Here is a 15,509-nt window from a genome sequence, read left to right as displayed (position 1 = left end):
TGGTTGTAATTAGTTTTTTCGTCAACCCTGTTTAACAAAACCCGACATCTCTTCTACATTTTACTAAGCAAAACCTTTTGTTGTATACAGCTATGCACTTCTGATTTTCTGTTTTATAGTGCTTACTTCTTCTTCTTCTTCTTGACATTTATTCCTTTATTTCGTTCGCTAGCCCTAAAAAATGTTAAAATTTGAAAATAAGTTTAGGTCTGCCCTCACACCTAAGGTATATTTATTAAATAAAGATTTTGTGAACCTCTGTCAAGAAAAATTTTAGGAACCATTAATTGGCATTAAAGAAAAAAAAAAGAAAACCGATTGAAAGATAAGTAAATCATTCTCGCATTCGGTTTTTGACCTATTCGAAATACATTGATTTAAAAAAAGCATTGTTGTATACAGTACTGCATTAATGTCTTGGCGTCGTTTTTTTCACTTGTTTTTTTATTGTTTTACTGAAGATCGCGGGAAGGTAAATCAGTTTTTTATGTAAAACTAGCGTTGATATTTTAGGCCAGGGTGGTCCAAACCCAGGCCCGCGGGTCACATGTGGCCCGCGGCATCATTATTCGTGGCCCGCGAAGCACTATTGAATTATTACAATGCGTACCCTTGAGGGTTTATTCAAAGAAATCTAAGTGACTAACGAACAGCAAGCATACTGAAATTGTTTGGTTATGATCACACTTTTCCGGTTATACCAACAAATAAACCAGTTTCCTACAGCTCACCAAATTCGGATCCATGGGTGGCAAAAACGCCTAATTTTTGTAATTTATTTGACCGGTTTGTGAGAAGCCACATTGCGTCGTATATGGAACTTTCCTTCTAAAATGGCTGTTTTGCCAACTTATTAAGTTATATTTGCGTTTTAAAGCAAATGCACGCAAAAATATATCGCCATGCTAGAAAATATTGTTCTACAGGTTTTCACTGTGACTGTAGGCTAAACGCCCTGACCCTTTCCAAAATGCAATTCAGCCAAATTGATCTGGTTAATAAAACCTTTTTGAGCGAATTGATAACGTCTTTGTAACTTAGTGATTGTGCAGTACGCAACATCTCTCTTATGCGAACACTACGCTTTAAAAACGCAGTCTTCTAAATTAAAATTTTGTCAAATGCGCAAGTTTTTCGCGCTTCGCGCACACAATTTTCCCCAGTCTCATACCATTCGAATTTATTTACGCACAAGTCCGACGATAGAAGCAAGTTTCTGGAGCTTAGATGTCTTTCGATGTTATTTTGTGACGCCATCTTTAAACATTTCATGTCCCGACCAAACGAAAAACGTTGATCCGCTCCTGGTACGCATGTAGCCTACTTTATGTGGCCCGCGAAGAATATGTAAGAAATATTGTGGCGCGATGCTGTCAACCTTGGACCACCCTGTTTTAGGCATCAAAACGATAACTACAGAAAAGCATAATATGGAAAAACGCTGCCTATTATAAGGAATTGATGAATAGTTAAAATACAATCAAAGAATTAACAACATCCTAGCATATCATTGACATAGGAAATGACGATTCTAAATCACCACCGAAAAAAATATACCACAAATGTAGTTCAATTGTATTACCCTAATCACAGATACACAACCATATGAAGCAAATAACGAAGCTTTGGGCTGAACTTCATGCGATAATATGGGCCAGGGGTCCAGAACCTATGGCTCGCAACCCATTTATTGCTACTTTGAGGACGCCATATGCTCTTTTGATAATGTAATCTTGCTCGCAAATAAATCTAAGCCATTGTTTCTTATCATGACTTGAATAAACTCCCCGCGGCCATAAACCTTTCAAACTTTTTTTTAAACAAGTACAACAGCAAAATTTTCCGCAGTTGCGAACTTGGCCACAGTATTTTTTGCGCTTACTCTATAATTCGGTGTTGAAAATATAATATGGCTCTCATGGAAACATATCCAAAAATATTTGGCCTTTATGGCTTAACTGAAAAGGTTTCTGACCCCTGTTCAAGGCGTAGCTGCGTGGGTAATTCTACCAGCTCGCGTACACCATGTAGCCGTCAAGTACCACATTCCGTTAACACGCCTCTTGTTCTTACACTTGCTCTAATTAAGATATTATACCGAAAATGTTCTCACAACTAAACTTTGATCGTATTTTACCTGAATGAAAATTTCAAAATCTATGAAAATTTTCAAAATCTAGTGGTTCGCCACCCCTGCTATAGTTTATAATTGCAATATCAGGTTCTTAAAAATTGCGGGTCACATTGGAGATTGTTTACTGATTCTAACCCATTTTGCATTGTCTTCTGACATCTGTGGTATGGCCTAATGGTAGGTTTCCAACATGATATTCCCTTGGTCTGTGGTTCGATTCCCTTCAATTGCTCGTTCGTTGCATGGTAAATCTATCATAACGTACTGCTGTAGATGTTACATTCCCACGTTCGAAAGATGGTTAACTTCAAACTTGATTGTAGAATTGGTGGTAATTCACATCGCAAATATAACCTTAACCACAGCAAACTTATCTGTAACTCCATAGCTCTCCTGCTGTTAATTCGTCGCATATAAATGTAAATCACGTTAACCTACCTTAAACCTCTTAACCACACCCAACTTAATTGTAACTCCATAGCTCACCTGCTGTAAATTCGTCGCCATTAAATGTAAATCACGTTAACCCACCTTAACAGTTCAAAAGGCAATATTATAACCTAAACCACAGCTAACACAACTGTAACTCCATAGCTCACCTGTTGTATGTACCTTCGTCGCTATAAGTGTAAATCACGTTAAACCCACCTTAACCGTTCGTCCATTGCGTGTTAAAACCCTCGGGCTTAACTGTGAAACCTTACCGTAGCCCTAATAAACTGTCTGTAACCTCACCATAGCCCCAATAAAAATAGTGCGTATAAAGCCAACCCCCCAAAACCCCAATACAAAATTAATTCACAAAAAGGCGGAAAATAAAGTGAACTTCGTAAACTTTTTTCAAAAATAAAATGCAAAAAAAGTCGCTGCCTATACTCCTCGTGCGCTGCTTCGGGCTGGTTCCCTATTGTGTGGCTCTGAGCCACGCCCTCTGAGGGCCTAAGTTTTTCGAACACTGTTGCCAGCCCGAAGCAGCGACTTCTTGCCTGACTAAGCTGACCTAGGAAACCTTGCGGCTACCTAACCAGTGTTCTGACCTGTGTGCATTGGGGGTTTAAGGTGACATACAAGAAACTTTACCGGGCTAACCGAATCCCGCCACAGGCTGGGACAGGATTCGGCGACTCTTGTTCATTGTGAGGTTATTTATGGTTAATTCTATCATTAACAGAGATTGAGAAATTACAGTTAAGTTATCAGGTTCGAACCCATAGAATTCTATCGGCTACCGGGGAAAGATTTTACCTTTAACCGGGTTCGAACTCGGGCATAGCGGTTTCTAACCAAAGTGCGTTTCCGCTACGCCACAACAAGGAGCTGAGGAACTGAGTCGAATATGTTTGGTTAATAGCAATTTAAATGACCCTAAACATTTAAAATTTTCACCTGGCCACATAAGCTTACTACAGTTAAGATCAAAGGAAGGTTAAGGTGGGTTAACGTGATTTCCAATTAAGGGCGATGGGTTTACAACAGGTGAGCTATGGAGTAAAGTTAGCTTAAGATTGCATTATAAGGATTTTTATAGGCATATACAGTCCTTCTATGGTTTAGTAGCCTACATCAGGTATGATTATGCAGGCATTGAATTAGCAATCGAAGGGAATCGAACCATAAACCGATGATCCATCATGTTAGAAACCTACCATTAAGCCACGCAATTTTTCAACTCAAGAATGGACCTTTATGATGTTGGAGGGCGTTACAATTACAATCCTGATAAAAGTACGGGTACCGTTTAGTAAGTGACCAAGGGTAGCATCTAATAACTTAATAAGTTTCTCTAAACCGGGTTGATTGACCATCCAAAACGAAAATTATAAAAACAATCTTGCCATTTGGCTGAACGCTTACTAGCAATAGATGTATAGATGGTCATTAAACTACAATGTAATGTCAGATAGTTTTTCCCTGGTGGACGACAGCATTCCATGGATTCGAATCCGATAAATTAACCGCAAATTCTTAATAACTTATCTGCTTAAATTGGAATGTTTCATAAATAATAATTAATTTTTTTTTAAACTAATTAAGAGTCGCCGAAATAGAATTACAGCATGTGGAGCAAAACGAAGGGACCGCTTTTATCTTACTCGTTTCAAAAACAAGGTTTGAAACAAATGTAGCAGAAATTCTGCGACCTCGAGTAACCTTGCCCAGTGAAGTCCAGTTATAGTTTAATTTAAAATGTTCATTTTTAATGCACGCCAATTGTCACTGCCATTTGCAGGGTTTTGAATTGTATCATATTTGCATTCGCTTTTATATCTAACTAAATATTGCAATTTTATTTTGTTTGCCATGTTTAGCACTTGTGAAAACACCATTGTTTGCTAGTGTACAAATACAAAAATCAATTAAAAATCTTGGAAGCCTTTTTCTTACGCAGATTTAGCAATGTGGACAGGAAAATAGGCATTTTTTACGTTGCCCTGTCAATTAAAACGGTATTGCGACACTGGCGTTAAATAAGAACAACTATAAACCAGTGCTAACAAATCGGATAAGCGGGTGGTGCAGTGGCACAAATTGGCTTTTATTTCTCATCCTGTGAAACGCGGAATTACTAGAACATAGAAAACAATATTCGAAGGTTTGGAAAAAAAGAAGAACAAGATGAGCGAAAAATCAAGACGCGGCAAAATAAAACGATAAATCAAAACAAAAATAACAAAATATGACGTTAACGTGGGCTATTGCACTTTTATTGCACTAAGTCGTGGTAACAAAATAGATGATGTTAGGAACTATGATAAAGCTTTATACCAAAAATAATTTTGATGGTCATTTTGTAAAAACAGTTGTGCAAAAACATATCGAACGTTATAGGAAAGTAAACTTACTATTTCCCATTTTTTATAGTATTGGAAGGTTTAACAGTGAAATGGTTGTAAATTAGGGCGAGGAAAAAAATGAAAATAGAATGCAGTTTGAACTACGATTCCCAGTCTATCCTGAAACCAATGTTGGTTCGGTGACCGACTGGAAAATCGTTCGTCTTCAATCTAAATAATAAAAAAATGGGATTAGGGTTGTAATATAATAATACAATATTGGTGAAAACTAATGTAGAGTTAATCATTACGAAATGGAATATATCCTAAAAGCGCCAAACAAAAGGTGCTTTTTATTTGGGATATTAAATTGCTTTTTTGTTTCACACAAGAGCAACGCCTTCATTAATTTAACTATATCCACAAGCTCAAATAAATGTTTCACACTTATAATCAAAAAATGTTTGCCCAATAACACGATATAGTATACCACCAACGCCAAGGTAGCCAATATTACTTGGCAAATGTATGAAGCATTGTGCAATCGATCCTTACCTTACAAACGCTGGATTGGTATGAATTTGTAGATCGACTGAGCCTTCCGTTACCACAGTAAGCGCTAGTCAGGGAAGAGCTCTTGTCAGGTCCCCGTAAATGTAAAGCAGATCGTCCACGCAGTAGCATCCGCTTTCTCCGCACTAAAGCATTAAAGTTTTATGCACAGTGCAATAAACATCAGCGTCTTGACATAATTTTTAAGGTTACAAAAGACTTTCTAGGCTTAAATTCTTGCAGAAAGAGTACGCGCCTTAAATCACCCTCAGAAAAAACACAATTCAATAGTTAAATATACAAAGCAAAATATCAAACTTTTAAAACCTTGAGCCATTGTTTTGCTTCTACTTTGCTCAAAATCAGGTAAAATCAGTTTAAAGTGATGTAAATAGATTTCAAGATTCCTTAATTTGCATACAGCAATTTTACGAAGATGCGGTAATTTAAATTGTACAAAAAGGAAACAAAATTTCGCAGCAAAAATATTTCTTTTGTTTGAACGTTTTTTTAATACCTCGTAGTATACATCGATGTACGTGACATGGATGGTAACAGGACGGCCGGCCGGTGTTTTTATGTCGAAGCCACAGTCGGTGTTTGGCTGATACGCCTGCAAAATGTACGAACATCAAAGAATTGAAAAATAAATAGCGTTTTGATTTGCAAATGTACAACCACAGTAAGGATTGTTTACCGACAACGCAAATCAAGAATGAAAAAAGTTCTTTCGATAAGCGAAAAGGTCAAGTATTTTATAGTTAGTTAGTCGCCGAGTGAATCAGATTAACTGTTGTAATAAAGTCTTATTTCAAACGAAAATGTTGCTCGATGCCAGTGACTCATTTAAAAAGAATAACTTTCAATTACTCTGCCCAAACGTGTATGGAAAAAGTCGATAATTGAGTCGAAATGATGTATAAGTATCGATATTGTTACATCCCATCAAATACTTAACGTTTATTAATGTTCAGTTAGATAAACGGAAATACGGGTAGACCAACTGTTTATAGTTTGGTAAACCTAATCGTTGTGCAAAATTACACATAAATACTAAGTTTAAAATGCCTTGAAAAACGGCCTTGACCCGATAATATCAGACATTTGGCACTACACGACTTTTTGACACAAGCTGTATTTTGAGGACACTAAAACATTAAACAGTTTCTCTTACTATTTTTATCTACTGCTTTAAAATGTTACCAAAACATTCGCAGCATACAACTTTCACCTCTGTTTAAAAATGAAATCATCTTGGACTTTTTTCGTTACTGGAATTTCGCATTGCATTTTTAACTTTTAATTTATACCTTCTGCAACAAAAATATCTGTAAAAAAACGGGTCTAGTAATTTTGTTTTGGGGGATATGACAATTTTGTCACAAAGTTATGTCATTAGGTTGAGCAGGTGTTACTTTCAATACAAAAGCTACAACGATGTTATCGGTTCGCGCAAACTGCAAAACGCTTCTATATCGTTAAAGTTCTCCCAAAATTGTTCCCTTTAGGACACTCCATTTTACCGGTGCGATTTAACTCGTGAAACAAAAAATTTAAACAAAACAGTATCCGCGGCTTTTTTTGCAGAACACAGGACTGATCGCTTTCAGTATAAAAACGATTCAGTACTAAAAACATACTTTACCTAATTTCAAGGTGGTCGAGGTCACAGATTCCTTTAAACTTGACGTCGAACATATTGAAGAAGAGCTGAATCTCGGAGCCCGGCTCCACTTGGATTGTGATTTCGCACTCTGAGTTGTGGGGGTACAGGTCGGGAAAGTCGGCACTGCGAAACAAAATGTAGAAGATTGTAATATAAAGGTAAAAAAAAATTGGGCGTAGTATCGGCACTCGTCAGATACTAGGTAAGGTGGTGTCTGTGCCGATCCGATGCCACAAATTAATATGAGAATTCCAGCCTTGATTTAAGATCCAACACAGCGCTTCTATCCCGAATTGCAAATTTATCGAAAAATAATGTACGCTAACAACTGGATGTGGCTAATCTTTTTAACTCTTAAAGCAAATTTCGGCCTAATAATCTACAAAAAATTCTTTAAAATCATTTATTTTGCTTGTTTGAGAAAAAAGTCATTTGATATCGGTATCGGAACAAAATGTCAAGTATCGGACATCTACGTTTAAACAAATGCGATCTTTGATTCAACTCAGCTATACGCAAATGTGCAAAGCCAATAGGATGTGTTCTACCTGAAGAGCTGTCCATGGTTGGTCTAGGTATCTGGTGCAACCGATCTGCTCCTAAATCAGACCTCAGTTTCACCTACGTCATAATTATTAGTTCTTTAGTTTTTGTAGAAATAAATCTTTTTGCAGAATGTATTGCTCATGAAAATATATTAAAGTTTTTTTTCAGTTTTCGACCCTAAATTTATTGCTTTAAAACTAAACTATACTCTGGCTCTTTAACTGTGAATAATTGTTTTTCGTTTAAAAAATATTAGGCATAACTAATAAATAACAAACACAATTTTACTTAAAAGCCCACGTGATCTAACCACGATAAAAAAGTCCTAGCCAAAAAAAATCTTGTTTTTTGTCCTCAAATAATTTAACAGCGTGTTAATGCTAATACAAAGAAACTGACACATCTTTGAAATAATTCAAAAAGAGTACCTGGACAACTTGTTGCAAGCTGAAGAAATCTGAAGGAATCTCAGAGCCGCAATACTTGATCACCTGGCTGGTGTTACCTTAATGCAGTTGTGACTCTCAAGATTTTAATTTAACAATTGATTTATAAGGAAACTTTATGTTTAGAAAATAAAAAAACACAGTTGATGCTACGCCGGGAGCCTTCATAGAGCCTAACTGAATTCGGTTGGCCAATTAGGGGTTTTTGTTAAAGATTTTTTAATAAACTCATGTCGGTTAGCCACCCTGAAGGCCTCCGCTGTATTATGATATCGTTGGTCAGTACGACTTCTGAAGAGCTATATCGCAGTTGTACACATTTGTGTAAGAATGTTACGGTGACAGTATAGGTGCATTACAATAAAAAAGACATCTAACTAGGAGTCAACCGATATCACTTTTTTTGACCGATACCCGATTTTTTACAATTTTTTTATATACCTTAAGAAATGCTCAAAATTTGATTTAATTAAAAATAAAATCCAAATAACGTTTTAGATTATATACCTTTATTAATTATTAAACTAATATTTTGCATTTTAACTTGGTGTGATGCTAAAACCCAATTTTTTTTGTTAAAAAATGGGTAATTTGTTTGCTCTACAGGAAATTTTTATCATATTTTCATACTAAAATATCGGCAAAAGTATCGGCTCACATTTACCGAAGCCAAATATCGGCCGATATTATCGGTCTATCTCTACATCTAACACAATATTTCAACATTATTCTGCTTTGCCGTCATTGTAAATGTTTTTTAGGCCTAATTATGTTCTACCCGAATTAGATAGTTTTCAGGCGGTATAAATAGCGCACAAAAAATTAACTATTAACTAAAACGATGGCTAAATTGAAACGGTATTATTTCAACACTAATGTTAAAACGAATAAAAAACTTTGTTTCAAATGACACAAAATGTAACAAGCAATGGCGTCATGGTTGTTGAATGTTTATCGACTCGCTCCCTCTATTTCTAAGCTTGTGTAGTCGTGCCTTCGAATCTAACTGCAGTATGTTGTTCTAGAATACAGCCTGCCTTGTTTGCATCATTAATAGCCAAGACGGTTAGTCTACGATGGCTTCCGGTGTACTATAATACATCTGCCGTTATCGTTGATCAAAAAGAGACTTTAGAAGGGCTAGAACACAGTATCTTTCATAGCTTCAAACAATTTTGTTTACCATTTAGGGATATGCAATTCAGAAATTTTTTTTACATTTCTAGACAGATTGTTTCATAAAGTTATATAAACGTGTGAAAGTAGGTACTAGTGGTTGACCCTAGAATAAAACTGTCTCAGTAAAACAGTATTAATAAAGCAAACTGATGAACTTATATATATATTTACCAAGTTACCATCTTGTTCAGGTAAGGGGTTGTTTGTCCAATTACTCGAGTTACCAATGCTTGAACCTAAATAGGATAAATAGGATTAATTAGATTTAATAACTTTCAATGTGCAAAATATATAATTTTTCTCTGTATGCAAAGTCACGTTTAACTTGCTTTTGCTGATTTACCATAACTGAGATATATTTAACATTTAATTAGGAATTCTTTATCATAAAGGATACCTGGCACAGATTGATCCCATTTGTTGAAAAAGCACCAGATGGTTAAAAAAACATCAGAAAACAATTTTTTTCCTAATCATATTTAAATCACTTATAACATTTTTATTTTAAAAGTCTATAGTTTAACATGAATTATGTTGTAGTAATATTATTTATATATATATAGGCAAAGTTAAGTTTATATTTTTTACATGTACTTGGCAAAATAAACACACAACACAGGCCAAGTTGTTGGAAAATTCAGTTTACCAATAATCAAAACTAATCATACATTAATGAGGGTAGCTTACAGAATGTACCATTTACAGCTTACAATTACAAGCAATAATCTTTAACATTTTAATAAAAAAATCCTTAAGATATCACCTTTAACTTGTGTAATAATAAGTTAATTTTGTTTTTCCAAGGCAGGTATTTTCCATATTAACAAGTAAAGTTGAAATAAAATCTTCGCTTTTTTCTCTTTGCAAAAGTCTTTAGAATAAATCATTTTAAAATACTATAATTAAGACTCACTAAGTGCAACCTTTATCACCATAAACCTAATATACTAAAATAATTAAATTCTACTTTGGAGTTATGACAAGGGTAGTTAATTTCATTTGCTTTATTTCAAACATAATGGACAAAATTAATAATTATTTTAAAGGTTGAATGTCAAAGAACTTTAGGCAACAAAACACAGAATTTAGATGTGTCAAATATATTGAATATTGATTGCTTTTGTTGTATTTCCATGATTCATTTTCTACACCATTAAAATTAACTGGCGCAGGTCTGGAATTCTACCAGATTTTCGTTCAGGTATTTATAATGTTGAAATAATTTGGGTAAGGGTGAGAGTTAGCGCTTGGGTATGATATTATTATTATTTATTCTCCCATATTTGTTTCTTCCTTGCAATTTCTATTTTGAAAGCTTGTTTTATAAGTGTAAAAAATAGGTAGGTTTCTAGACCCACCAAATTATTTTGCATGTAAATAGCCTAAGAAAGGGCCTATTTACCCAGCTTGCATCGGAACAAAAAAATGATTAACAGGCGACCAAAAACCTAAAAATGTGCGTTGTGCAGGTATGCAATTAAGGTTTATGCACATGAGAGATTTAACAACTGAATCAGTTATTGAAAATTTGGGTGAGTAGGTGTGCAACCAGCCAAAGAATGCACAATCCCGACTGCATTCCATAATTTGTAACAAAAAAAGATTTGTGCCAAAAAGTTTTTGCCCAGAACCTAGGCCAAAATTAAGCGATATGTATATATACCAGAAGGGCTATTTTTGTTGTGAATTCCCCACGCCTGCAATATTTACCACCGAATGACATGAGTAGCGTGGTTTTGTGCAAACCATTTTACGCCAAAGATATCTGGCGGGAAGCCACTAAATGCAATCGGAAAGCACAATAGAATAGGAAACCTTACGAAAAAGCACAAAATGTGGTGATGATTGCACTGTTTTTAGTAAATAAACGTTACCCGCGCTTCTCCTTACATTACTACGCTTTTTCAGTGTTCAACTACTGCTTATAGTAAGTGTTTTTTCTTTAAATTTCGTTGCAACTTGTAGGTACCGATTTGGCGGTTGTTTTCTTTGTCGTTTTCTTTGGCTAATTGTTGGTCAAAAGTTGGTGGTCAGTTGGTCAAGGATGAGTAAATGACCAGTGATGTGATAGAAAACCTAATGTAATTAGTATTCTATGATGACATATTTATGGTAGATTTTATAAACTCGGCTTGGTTTATAGACTCTACTTTCATATGGCTGAGTTATTCTACAAACTCGGATCGATTGGTCCAGCATCAGTTTCGTGATTCGTAATACGTTTTTTTCGCTACATAACCCGGGTAATCAAGAACTACTACATATCAATGCAGATGTAATAATGTCTTTGACAATCGGGGGGCGTAAAGCCACAAAAGCCTTACATTTGTCTTCTTATAGTTATATATATATATAATCATATAATGGATTGTTTGTTGGTCAGTCGTCAGCATGTTCGCCAGGTCCGTCGCTGACATTACAACGTCTTCGTCGACTAACAAAAGGACCGGCGACTCCCCGTCGTGTGCACGCTTCTCCACGGGCGCGCGCGCGCGACAATCGTAAACGTCTAAACGTAACCGCGCAAAACCTTTTTTCAAGCGCAATTACCTGCTTTGAGATAAAAAATCAAATTAGGTATATTGTCCTAATTAAAAATAAATTTTAATGTTTTCAACTTCAACGATGTTTGACGTGCTCAGCCGTTGGCAGTTAGTCCTTGCAGCGGTTTTAACAGTAACCAATTTCCAGTTTAAAACAAGAATTTCCTTACGTTCGAAGAAGTATGGTACCGGGATTACGTAAAAAGCACATAGCTTGTTATAATTCATGTTAACGAACCAGTTTGTTTAATCACGTAAATGGAGACTAAGTTCGCATAATATTGCGTTTATTGCAGCGTTTTCCTTAACATTCTTTCATGAGGCATTGGAACATTTACGCAGACAACGTACATCAACCCTTTAGGAATATAAACTACGCAACATTTGGACTGAGTTGGCAAACTATCGCGTTTATTGCAGCGGTTTAAACACTAAGCAAAGTTACTTTTCTACGTTTTTTTTTTCGGTGAATGCTGTACGGTACCTATACCGGGATTACGTATTTGCTGGAATTTCGCGCAATTTGAACAATTGGTGCTAAGACTTTTTTACGTTTGTTAGTCATTTTTGATGGACATATGTCACGGGTTTTTATGACGTAAAATATGCGAGACGTGTTTAGCCAAGGTTGTGTGTTCAGTAGCTCCATTTCAAAAACACACAATGTTGCAATTTGGTTTGATGTTGAATATATTTTTTTTAAATTATCGGCTATAACGTGCGGCTTCAGGAAGAAGGTTATACAAAGCTGGTACACGTGATTAGTGATTAAATGGTCAGAGCGCGTTCGCCCCTTTCCCTGAGTGACCTATTTCAGACACAAAACTGATCTTTATACGTTAATTTTTCATTTTTACACTGTTTTAATCAAATGCAAAAATTAATGGAAATTTACGGAGACCAAGAATTATATCTTAGAGTCACGCAGATAAGTCACATAATTAAACACGCCATTCCTTTAATGCCGCTTTTATACACAGGTTGTGGCGTTTTACTCTGATTGTGAGCATTAGGTTAATCTTTTTTTTAAACCCACGAAATGACATGATTTGAAATTTCTATTTAGTGACACGCAGTGCAAACATTTAGGCATAAGCAAATTTGTTATGACATTACACAAATATGTTTGCATTATTTATGCCTCTTACGAAATTCTTACGCTATCCGTAACATTACTTTTTGGGTATATTCTGATTACCACATTTATCTTCCATAATCATGGGCTTTTACTTGAGGCGAGCAGTTTAATTGTAACAACGTAATGTGCAATAGTTATAAAGATCCCACAGTATGTTGGATTGTTTTATTTTGTTTAGCCAGACAAAATTCGGCTGGACTTCGTACATTATGGAGATTATTATGGTGTAATTAATTTTAGACCAGTTAAAATAACTGGTAAATACACTATTTAACCTTGGCAACTCCGGGTATTTCGTCTAGTAATAAACTAGTTTTAGAGCCGAGAGATTATGCGAAAAAAGGGACGCTTGATAGAATACAACCACTGATCTCTCTATGAAATAGAGATCAGTGAATACAACAGATTTATGATTGCTACCGCTATAAACGGATCTAGAGAATCACTACAAGCCGATGGTAAATAATGCTAATAAGTTAGGTTTTCTATGATGTCACCAGTAATATTACAGTTGGTTATAAAATACTTTTGCTATTCGCATTTTGATTGTGTTTATATTTTCGATCAAACATGGGTTGACGAAAATTAATTTTAGGTGTGAAAAGATAACTATAAAATATTTGCTTGATTTATTGACGTACGTTTAAGCAAGTTGGCAAATAAACACATAGTTTTCAGTAAACGCCCTCGTGCATATATTTTGTAGCTTCAAAATATTGGCTCTGGCTGGAATAAAACAACTTTTAAATTTTACTTACGGCCATTCCATCGATTCTAAACCATTTTGTTAGTTCATTCAAACAAATAGTCCCATGAGAAATATGTTAGTCATATGCAAAAAAATCTAAAAAGTATTTGGCTGTGCATTCGCACAGAAAATTTTAAACTGTTGCTTTTAAAAGTTCAACATATTCTATTTTGTTACTCAGGCCTAAAGCTCTCTATACAATAACAGTTTTATGGAAAATAAATTTGCGTCTCGCTAAAGTAGGCTATTCAGAAAACAAATAATTCACACAACTTCTCAGCATATTTACAATTTAATGTTTTACAACGTCAAACAACAGTTATGTCACAAAACGTCGAGTAAATACAAATAGGTTCTTGCATACAAACTCTATTTGATCTTAGGTATATACTATTTTATACTTGAAGTGCAATTTAATATCAAGCTAGGGTTGCATGGCACGCACTGGAACACCAAGACAACAAAAAAATCAGTCAGAAAGAAAGACAGACATTGTATACAGAACAATATTGGAACTTTTATGTTAACAAACATACGATGAAACCCAGCAAGTGATAATAAAACGTTCAAAATCACACCATATGAAAATTTTATGTTTTAAAAATTGTATACTTTGTGATTTATATACAGTGAACAAAGCACAAGAAGGACACATGCGTTACTTCAACCACTCGAAATAATAATTTCAAGTGTTTGTTTGCCGATAAACTACGACCAGAAAAAAGAAAGAATAAAAGCAAAAACAATATATAAAAATTTTCCCAACAATTTTTATTACCAAACGTATTTTTGATAAAAAGATTTTTAACAAGCTGATTGCGTTCAGTAAATTAAACAAAAAAAATAAAATAAATCGGTTTTCCTGTGTGTGCAGTAACAATTTATTTAATGGACACAATGAATTTAACAAAAAGAGCAAAAAATGGCATATACCCATTTATAGCTCATCTAAAAATGTAAAAGCAACTAAAATTCAACCAACCAAACGGTAAAAGGATCAAAAGATTTGTTTGCGTTATTTAAGATATTTAAACACTAATTTAAAGGTATTTTATATAGCTTTTATAAAACTAATTATAAAAAATGTTGAATTTTAAAATGGTATTACGTGAAATCCAAAAGTTGTAAGGAAACATTCAATAAATTAAAGGTATTATTTAATTTTGGTGAATTTGGCTTGCTAAGGTGGTGGTTGCAAAGTGCACACATTAGAATTTTTTGGTGAATTTCAAACTGGCGTTGTTAAGGTGGTGGTTGCATAGTGCATTCTTAGTAACCTAAAAAGTGAAACGAGGTGAAGAATTTTTAGCACCGGAACTTGAAATAGCAAAAATTGAAGTCTATAGCAGTGCTGAACTTTTTTAGCGCCATGCTTTTCAATTGCAAATATTTTGCATCTGATAGATGCACAATCAGTCAGTTAAATAGGACGGATATCTTGTAGGACTTGGAGTTTACCAACGTTTACTAGCACCAATTTAATTTAAAATTAGTTCGTCAGAATTAATTTACAGCATAAATTTGTTACATATTGGGCATTATAAAAGTCTGGAAAACAGACCTTTAGTGGAAGTGCATTATTATCAATACAGTGGCTATTTGTGCTTGAAACAATTTCAAGCACCAACCACAAAAAAGCCCTAAGTCTAATGACCATATGCTTCTGAGAAATATTTTGTGCAAACTCAAGAGAACTGTCAGACCGTCAATTGAGAATTGTTCTGTTACAAGTGGAGCACATAACGTTACAAGTTATAACGAATATAACTTGAGCAACAAATAA

The 15,509-nt window shown here is 34.8% G+C and overlaps 1 protein-coding gene across 1 annotated transcript; it reads right to left on the bottom strand.

Annotated features, from left to right (window-relative positions):
- Window positions 1-4,663: 4,663 nt before the first annotated feature.
- LOC146145410 (uncharacterized) lies at window positions 4,664-9,799 on the bottom strand. The gene is made up of 8 exons (XM_083390346.1): window positions 9,695-9,799; window positions 9,469-9,533; window positions 8,101-8,177; window positions 7,675-7,747; window positions 7,106-7,249; window positions 5,978-6,073; window positions 5,464-5,606; window positions 4,664-5,139 (listed from the first exon to the last, which is right to left on the bottom strand). The coding sequence occupies exons 4-8, from the start codon at window positions 7,688-7,690 to the stop codon at window positions 5,008-5,010; spliced, it is 531 nt and encodes a 176-aa protein (XP_083246472.1). The 5' UTR covers window positions 7,691-7,747; window positions 8,101-8,177; window positions 9,469-9,533; window positions 9,695-9,799; the 3' UTR covers window positions 4,664-5,007.
- Window positions 9,800-15,509: the final 5,710 nt, after the last annotated feature.

This window comes from Ascidiella aspersa, chromosome 5 (assembly GCF_963924565.1).
Source record: "Ascidiella aspersa chromosome 5, kaAscAspe10.2, whole genome shotgun sequence".
Taxonomy (NCBI): domain Eukaryota; kingdom Metazoa; phylum Chordata; class Ascidiacea; order Phlebobranchia; family Ascidiidae; genus Ascidiella; species Ascidiella aspersa.
Note: the sequence above shows the minus strand (reverse complement) of the source record. Positions and strands in the feature narration are given on the sequence as shown.

What these genes read in the sequence shown, in the direction of transcription:
- LOC146145410 (XM_083390346.1), bottom strand. An exon ending in ACATCGATGTATACTACGAG is followed by an intron (nt 5,607 to 5,977) that starts GTATTAAAAAAA and finishes TTAATGCTTTAG; the next exon opens with TGCGGAGAAAGCGGATGCTA. An exon ending in ACCAATCCAGCGTTTGTAAG is followed by an intron (nt 5,140 to 5,463) that starts GTAAGGATCGAT and finishes TTTATTATTTAG; the next exon opens with ATTGAAGACGAACGATTTTC.